At 35.6% G+C, this 9,439-nt stretch overlaps 1 protein-coding gene across 1 annotated transcript in view; it reads left to right on the top strand.

Annotated features, from left to right (window-relative positions):
• The window catches only part of TTC27 (tetratricopeptide repeat domain 27), a 105,346-nt gene that overhangs the window by 90,163 nt on the left and 5,744 nt on the right, over window positions 1-9,439 (top strand). Inside the window, exons 13-14 of the mRNA XM_009072037.1 lie at window positions 672-837; window positions 7,071-7,268. Coding sequence (XP_009070285.1) covers window positions 672-837; window positions 7,071-7,268 — 364 coding nt within the window. The remainder of the gene's footprint in view (window positions 1-671; window positions 838-7,070; window positions 7,269-9,439) is intronic.

The following is a 9,439-nucleotide window of genomic DNA, read 5'->3' on the forward strand; positions in this document are numbered from 1 at the left end:
ATGATGTCACATGGTATGGAATATCCCTTTGGTCAGTTTGGGTCACCTGTCCCAGCTGTGTCTCCTCCCAATCCCCCATGCATCCCCAACTTCCTTGCCAGCGTGGCAGTACGGAAAGCAGCAAAGGCCTTGACTCCGTGCAAGCTCCGCTCAGCAATAACAAAAACATCTCTGCATTATCAACTCTGTGTTCTGCACAAAATCCAAACATAGCCCCATACTAGCCTCTGTGAAGAAAGCTAACTCTGCTTCAGCTCAAACCAGCACGTGTCAATACCATTCTGCATCTGCCATGAACTCAGTGATTTTTAATTTTTTTGTGTGTGTTGCAACTGCAGCATGCATAAGATTGTCTTCTCATTGTTCCAGTTAAAAATTCAGTCAGGAAAATATTGACATAGATGGCACAATTGTGATGAATTTTTGTCAAAAAGTAATTATGAGAGCTAACAGATATTACCTAGCTCAGCCTCCACAGTGTACTGTTGAAGTGTACTGGTAGAAACTAGTTTGAAAGAGAGATAATCAGTGTTGTAAATTGTGAACAATAGCTTTTACATTGCACTGCTTTCTAAGTGAGATTTTTAAATAAGCAGATTTTTAGCCAATACAATGATAACTGATTTTAGTATAGAATCATAATTTCTCTTTTTTTTTTTATTATTGGTTAGGATCAAAGCATTTCGAACCCTCCAAGAAGCTCTCAAGTGCAACTATGAGCACTGGCAAATATGGGAGAACTATCTTCTCACCAGTACAGATGTTGGGGAGTTTTCAGAAGCAATTAAAGCTTATCACCGGCTCATGGACTTAAGAGAAAAGTACAAGGATACACAGGTGGGGAAGTTTTCATATTTAATTATCCTATATGCTCATTAATTTTTCTTCTGAGACAGAGAGATTACTGATAGTGGTATCAGTAATGATAGTATGCATACCAGTGAAGTTATATAGGCAAGTGATTTAATTTTTGGATATTTGGACTATAAGAATAAATATTTAAAATAAAACTGGACAAAAATTAAAACCTTTGCATCCAGATTGCATCAGACTTGTGAAAGACAAACATTAAGCTTGCAATTTTAAGATCTATATTTGTATAAAGTGCAGTGCATAACCCCCTCTTTCCATATTGTTCCTGCATATCTCAGTATCAGAAATAATAGAAATTACTTGGTTTAAAGAAAGGTGAAATTTTTCCCATGTGTTTGAAAATTCCACAAACGTGCCTTTGAGAGTTAATTGAATGTCTTACAGTCATGACAGTGATTCTTAATAACCAAAACAGAGAAAAATAAAAGGGATATTTTGCTCATCTTTCACTGTGGTTCAGTTAAGTTCAGTTACTTTTGTGTTTGTAAATGTAAGCTGTGGACAAAATCCAGAGAACCTACTTTAACAGCCTAAGCTGGGATGCTACCTTGCCTGAAACCAGGTCCCAGTCCAAGCAGGGTTCTGTACACTCAGTGAAAATAGCAAGGTGAACCTGAAAGGCAAGCCAAAGAATCTCTTAAGCAGAGTAGTAAAACACCTCCAAAAGCCTTTGTAGAATTAATGGATCTGGTTGAAAAGCTTATGAGCTCTTAGGGAGATTGTGTGTAGTACCAGGGTAAGAGGAACCAGCTGCTGCTGGTCATGGCTCTCAGGAGTATGTTTGGTTTCTTGTCCCATAAAATGATTAAAAGTAGCTTTCCTGATCTTGGATATTTGAGCCCTGTGATGATGAGAGAGAGCAGATAGAATTAGTTGTGGTTATAGGAACATCTCATTTGTTCATGGGGAGCAGGGATGTTAAACACTTCTTTCAGATTGCTTTTTAATAACAAATAGTGTGTGTGTGCAGTGCTTAATACTGAAAAGCCAGCCATGCACAGGACAACATTCTGTATTGATAAAATCTTTTATATTTGATATAGCTAAACAATAAAAGGTCTCAAACTCTCTTTGCACTAAAAGGTGTCTATGGAAAAGAGTCTTATATATGGTAAAGATTAGTGTGCTTGGCAGGTACAGTATTGTAGTACTGGTTGGGCCTGTCATAGAACTTCTTGCAGATGGCTGGAATTTTTCCATGAGTTTTTTCCTCAATTGTTAATTTAAATAACATAAATAAATCTACATTTTTTAGGGGTGTTCTACTGTGTTATTTTAGACGAATTGACAGCTGAGTAGGAATACAATTTTCTACATGTATTGGTCCATTTTAGATGTTTGGAGATTATACAGACTCCTATTACTGTGTTTTGTCAAATTTTATGTAGCATATTTAATTAAAATATTTGGGGATATTGCTTGCACTAAATCTCTATTTTTGTTATATAACTTTTTTCAACTTGTTCTCATGCAACTTTTATAATTTTTACAGAACTCTGTATATGCTATCTTTCCTAAAATTTTTATTGCATCCTAATTTTAACTTTGGCTTCTGATGTGTGAAATGCTTTATGGGTTTCATTGTAGCTTCTAACACTGTTTCCTCAATTAAAAGGATTTTACTAGTTTGCCAAGAAAAACCTCAGAGCCTGATTAAAGAATTTGAGAAAGACTTTTATCAATAATCATACAAGGAAAAGTATTCCCATGGCAAAACAAAAAAAAGCACATAAAAATAAAAGCTTCTGCTGAGATTGTTTGCAAAGCTCACCATTAATTGCTGAGCCTCTCCAGTTTGCCAACTGGCCTGTTTGAAGCAGAGATGATCCCTCTTGTGCAATTGTAGTTTAGCTATGTAAAATCATGAACATGAGTGAATGGAAACATACACCTTTGTTTCCATGCAGCAGAGTATGATTGCCTCTCAGGTTATATTTAGTATTTGTAGTCATTGTAGATTTTAATTGATAGATAGGTAGATGACATATTGGTGAGAAAGAAGGTAGGAATTTAAAAATCCGGAAGAATAAATATGCACGGGACTGGAAGGAACAAACCAAGCCATTGATTCCAGCTCTTTATGAACATCAGAAAGTCAATCCCCAATTGCTTTTAGTGTAGTTGTTGTTGCTGAGTACACCTTGTGAGTCTGAATCCATCAATTAGGAGTATGCAACATAGCATCTAATTTGATATGTCCTGGATTTCTGTAGTTGCATCATACTTGTTGATTTTATTTCAGTGTAGTATGAAGTCATATTTTTAAATAACTGATTTCTTTTAATAACAGTAAGACATTCATATCCTCATATGTGATTTCTATTAGGCCATTGCTGTCCTTTGTGCCAGTCTTCTGAGTACAGAATGCAGACTTGGGAAATTTTGCTTCTAAGCCATGCTAGTTATTTAACAATGTTATCGTAGTGGCAAAGGTTCTGAAATCTTGATATCCTGAGGCTTGGAGATATCTATGTACAGATTCTGCAGACAGAACTGAATGAGAAAAAGCAAAAATGGTCTTTATAAAGGAGCAACAATGTAGTTAAAGATTGCAACAAAGGACATAGGTTCAAAAGTCTGTTTCCTAGCATTCTGTGTAAATGTTTTAAGCCTGCTTTCTGACCTTCCCTCCTTACTGGTTCTTAAAATTCTTCAAATTTCCATACACCTTTTGTTTGTGAACCTGCTGAGAAGCATACCTTGAAAATCTTTAATATACATGTAAAGTAATAAAATGCAAAGACTCACTAAATTATCCGTAGTTTCCTTTAGTAGATCAGTCACTAAAAAGTGCCCAAGGAGAAAGTCTTACCTGTTGTAATCATCAATTTAGTCTCTGAATAATTAGTATGAGGCATAAATATGCCTGAAACACTTCTGCAACTGCTAATCATATTACTTTCCATCACATGTGCTTGTGGAGGCAATCAGACTTTTTCACTTGGAAAGTGCAGTTTTATGAAGAACAAAGTTATTTTCTGAGTGCAAAGCTGTATTGATACACTGCTTCAGAAACCAGATCTTCTTCATGTCCTGTCAAAGAACACAAAGGCCAAAGTATAGACACACAGTTTTCCACTTGCAGTGCTGTGTTACTGAGTTTCTGGCAAAGTTTTTTCTGTTACCTTTTCCATCACATAATGTCTTCATTTCAGTGGTTCATGTTGCCAAAGTGTTTCTAACAAAAGGCCACAAGAGCATGTTCCAAGAGGATTTTGAAAAGCAAGTCTAGGAATTTTAATAATTTGTCGAGCTTTTAAGTAGCTAACTAAATGGAAATTGTCTTTATAATAAATCTTTAACTTGGAAGGGGCATGGGCAGAGTTCACAGACTACAGATTTGTCATTTTGGATCTGGTATCTGAGGGTTCGCTTCTTTTTTGAGCACTGTCAAGTTTGATTAGTATTAGTGAAGCTTCTAAAAGTTGTTTGGAGAACAATTGTGAAATGAGATTAACTGATGACAATCACAGCATTTATGAATTATTTGGTTTGTTTCTAAGGTTTTGTCTCATGATGTCTTTTGTTCTGTTCTTAGTAAACACACATTACTCACAAAAGTAAAGGAGGAGAAATGCAGATGGTGTGATGTCATACTAAACACAAGCTCTCTGTACAGTGGTCATATGGAGCCCAGTTCATTAAAAGACACATGAAAAAAAGAAACAAACAAAGCTCTACTGCTTGTTTGGAATCCTGGGCAACAGAGCATTGCTTTAGTAGTTTAGTATGTATGGCAGTTTAAAATCTCTCAAAGTTACAAATTTTAACACTTAAGACAACCATCTAAAATGGAAAGCTCTGCTACACTGCTAATACTTCTTGATGATTAGCACAATTCACTTGCAGTTTGAAATAGCTTTATTTAACAACTGGGCACAGCCAAGTAGCATTAATGAATCATCATTGTTAAATGGACCCTTTAATCCCAGTCTTCACCCTAGTTTCATTTTAACTGCTGTAGTGCCAAAATTCACATGACAGATTATTATGATGGAAGTGTAAGCAGAGTCTGAACTCGATAGGAACATGGATAATTTTTCAGTTGCTAAATCCTACTGGCTAAGGAAGCTTTTTTTCATGTGCAAACACCATGTCATTGGCTTTAAAACTCTTGATGATTATACATGAAAGTCATGTGAACTAACTTCAAGTAACTTCAGTTACAGTTCCTTGTCAAAAAGAAAACAAAATTGAATGTTTCTCCTTACACTTCTTACGATCTTCTATTACAATGCTGCAGTAATGGAAATATCAATACTTGCTGGTGTTTTTCTAGTTAATCATTATAGTAGACCTGATTCATTTAAGGGTTTGGTCCCTTAGATTCCAAATCATAAATGTAACATGAATTTCAGAACTTCTGGAGTATTAATAGTTGATCATATTTTCTGTTATCTTAAGTAACTTTAGAGCTCTTGCAAAGAAAAGAAAGAACAGTTTGTCATATGAATTATAGGGGCTATGTCTTACAGTTTTGGGGGGAGAAGGAGGGAGCTGTTTAGCTGATGTTCAGATGCTTCTATGTTGTCATATAGATTCTGAAAAGATACCAGGTAGATGTATAATTACGTTCACTTTTTCTGTTACATAGATGTATTTAATAACATTATCAGCTCTTTTGAGTTATTTGGGTTATTCTGTCAAAGATTTCCTATATCTGATGAAACTCATTATTTTTTGGGATACATGTTAATTGAGTCATTCTGTAGAAAAAAGGTTGTTTTAGGAACATGACATATCACAAATGCTAAACTGCATATGTTTTTATTTTAAGTGCAATATACTTTGATACTGTCATAGTTTTTGCATTACTTTCTGCCAGTGAACTGTGTCTTGATTTGTGAGGATTTACCCTGTCCTGCTTTTCCTAGAGCAGTGGTATATTTTTGTGGTTTGTGGCTATTCACAGGTCATCTTTGAAACTGGTTTTATTACTATCTTGATATTAATATTGCTATAAATGTGATTTCATTGTAAGCATTAATATCACATGGACAAAAATATTGAAGCATTGAAGTTGACAAATGATAGCATTACAAATTAGGAAGTACCAGCATGCAGGTGTTTGTGTAACGTTTAGTGACCTAACTTGAATGCAGGCCTTGTCAGATTTCCATTTTATGTTTATCCTTATTTCTTCCACAATCTGTCTCTCATGCACTGCACAGAACAGGGAGTACTCACTTAACAAGCCACAGCTTTTCTGGGTTTGTTTTTTCTTCTAATTCACCATATAATCTCCTGTCTTAGTATACATTTGCTGTTTCTCATTTTATTGAAAAGGAACTGAGGCAAAGTGAAACTGTTTGCTAATTTTCAGTGTCCAGTTTGGGACACTAAGAGTCACAATTTTTTCAGGGACACCTGGTGTTATGTAGCATTTCATACATGCAAAACCAAGTTCCTACTGAGTTCACCAGCAGCTGCATGTGCTCAGCATATCCACAGGTCAGATCCCACATTCTCAAGCTCATGATTCAGAAAGTATGGTCATTAATGAGTGCTTATAAAAGACTTTGATGGAACTGACTTGACTAGTAATTCACTGGAAGTGCATTAAAAGCAGAGATTCCCAAGGTGAAATTCAGTTGCCTTCCAGTTTCCATCTTATCTACTGTGCCTCTTTCACTTTCTGCAGGTGGTTAAATAGAAGTCCTGTAAACAATAGTGTCTTTTGTTACCCGAATTAATCTGGTTCAATCTGTTTACTGATCTTTTTATAACTGTATTATAAGGTGAAAATATCTTTATGATACTGCCACAATTTCCTATACTTATATCAATATATATATACACAGACATATATATTTTCTATTTCTATACTTTTCTATACTTATATGTATTTCCTATACTTACATATATATATATATACACACACACACATACACACACACACACATATATATATATACACACAAACATATATATATATACATTTGTCACACAAGCCTATTTGAGTAACCCAAATTTGTGTTTTAGCTCTTTGGCATCTTTATAGTCACCAACACAGATAAGGTTTAAATCAGTTGAATTACTCCTCTAATAGTGTGTTTCTTAGTAAATTTTGTACTTGTCATATGGTAGTGTATGTGTTTTTTTCTGAGTCATAAATAGAGACCACATAGTACAGATGTCATTATATATGCTGATGTTGATTTGAGTTGAAATAACTCTCTCCTGCTGCTTTTTTTCAGGTGCTGGCTATTCTGGTCAGAGCGGTAGTGGATGGTATGGCAGATCGTGCTGGAGAGGTAGCAAGTGGATTGAAGGGGAAATTGCAAGAGCTCTTGGGCAGAGTCACTTCACGAGTGACAAATGATGGGGCAATCTGGAGACTTTATGCTCAGCTTTATGGAAATGGAAAGAATGGTAGTGGTGAAGATATAGAAAAGGTAAATGTGTTGTGAGATATACTTCTTTACACTTCTAGTAGAAACCTTCTGTTTTCTAACGAACTGTAGTGCTATAGTAGGACATGCTCTTTTTCCAGATCTGTTTTGTCTTAGTGTTTTTATAAGCTCATTTTCTGCTTTTCATGTTCCTGCAGCATACATTTTTGTTCCAATAATCTTCTTTTACCAGTGTTTTATTTTAAAACAGCCTATCACGGTGTATGTGTGTTGTCCTGAATTTGTATTCTGACACTTTTCTTGGCAGCTATTTAATGTTTATAATCTGCTGGTGGTGTAGGTTTGGGGGATTTTTAATTGGAATCTTTGATTCTGGAGACAAGATACTGCATCTTCTGAAAAAAAATGGATCTTAAAGGCATGATCTAGTGGCAGCATAGGCCACCTGTAGTCTTCTTTGCAATCACTAAGGGAAAATGCATTTAAAATAGTCTATATCAGAGTTCCCAGAGTAAAAATGTTTGGGCCTTCATTTATCTTAAAATGGGATTAAATAATGCTGTTTATTTCTTAGTCTGTTGAGCCCCTGGTTTCTCTTTAACCATTGCTGGTTTTGCTGTGTTATCGTCAATCTCTTGTCCTTATCACTTCCCAGGGAATCAAGTTGATTGCATTTCTGAAATACCCACTCTGCACTGCTAGAATGTTTACTTTGTTGTATGCTGCAGTGTCCTCTGCATTTGCTATTAAATTTCAAAAATTCAAATAGCCTTGCACACTCCAAAAATACTTACGGGTTATCAGAACTTCAGTGAAGCTGAAAATACACAAAGTCAGCGTTCAGTATGTGTTCCCTAACGGGGGTGTGCCTTTGGCCTGGGCAAAATTGTCTGTCTGGAGGATTGTTTGTTGCTGGATGTCAAGCATATTAGCAAGATGGTTGGGCCTATAAATTGTATGTCTGTGGGATTAAACTTGCAGCCAGTTGAACTCTCTGCGCTGTGCCCTGTATAGTCATTGCCAGTGTCCATTATACCTTCAGTTCCTCCGTTTTTTTGCTTTCCCTGTTTCTCTTTACAGCTGAACAGTAAAAGGGATTTGGCCTGTTTAGAATTCAGAAATACAGACACTGCAATATCCTGTAATATATCCTTAAATTCTTACTCAGACATGCAAAGTAGCAGAGGCCTTGTCTATACTATAAATGTAATCATTTCAGAATCTGGTTACATCACAGTACTTTTTACTAACCCAGTTAAAAACATGGTTTCAATTTGTGAAGTAGACAGGATTTTGACTGTGTTTCCTAATCAGACTGGATATAGAATACACTTACAGTCTAGCTTGCCCTGCAAAATGGAATGATGTTTATAAATACTTACGGTATGCTTACATGGGTATCCAAATATCATGGTATGACAGTACCATAGATACAGATCATAAAAGAGCAAAACTGCCTACAACCACAGCATAGATTAATTCACAGTGTAAAAATTAGTCTGCAATACACCAATCACTAATTTCTGATTTTATGAAGTAAAAATGTTAAAAGCAGTATTTATTGGTTTCACTGCCATGAGCACTGTCATGTCAGTCAGATATTCTGTGAATATAACTAGCTATAGAAAAATTCTAGATGTATAGTTGCAGTTTTCCACTCACATTTATTATGCAAAAGGTTAATAAGTTCTGAAAGGACATTATTTACTATTTTGTGGCATTGTAGGACAAAGAGATGGGAACAGATCTTTTATAGTGTCACGTACCTCCTTACAAATGTAGAGTTTAACCTTTATTCCATACCCTTCCATTTTGCACATTATTTACTGCAGATTTAAGTATATTTAACCAGTTTTGGTTCTAACATTGCATACGAAAGAAAGTATTTTATGTCTGGCTATTGTAAAGGTGATTTGGTTGCTGGGTTTTTTTCTTTTCTGCTCTGCTGCCATATCACATGAATCATTAAAGTCTACAGTTACAATTCACAACATTGCTTTGCAAATTGAATCAAAGTCAGACAAGGTTTACAAGCTAGGAGTGTAAAACTACTGAAGTGTTGGCTTTGCGGTCTTGGTTTTTTCTTTAACTTAGCATATTTACTCTCACACTTCAGTGTATCTGAACTGCCACCTCATTTCTTCCCTATGCTGAATGCAGTCCAGTCCACATCTGTCCCACTGAGGAATATTTCCAACCTTTAAGTTTCCTGC

Source organism: Acanthisitta chloris, unplaced genomic scaffold (assembly GCF_000695815.1).
Source record: "Acanthisitta chloris isolate BGI_N310 unplaced genomic scaffold, ASM69581v1 scaffold2550, whole genome shotgun sequence".
NCBI classification, from domain to species: domain Eukaryota; kingdom Metazoa; phylum Chordata; class Aves; order Passeriformes; family Acanthisittidae; genus Acanthisitta; species Acanthisitta chloris.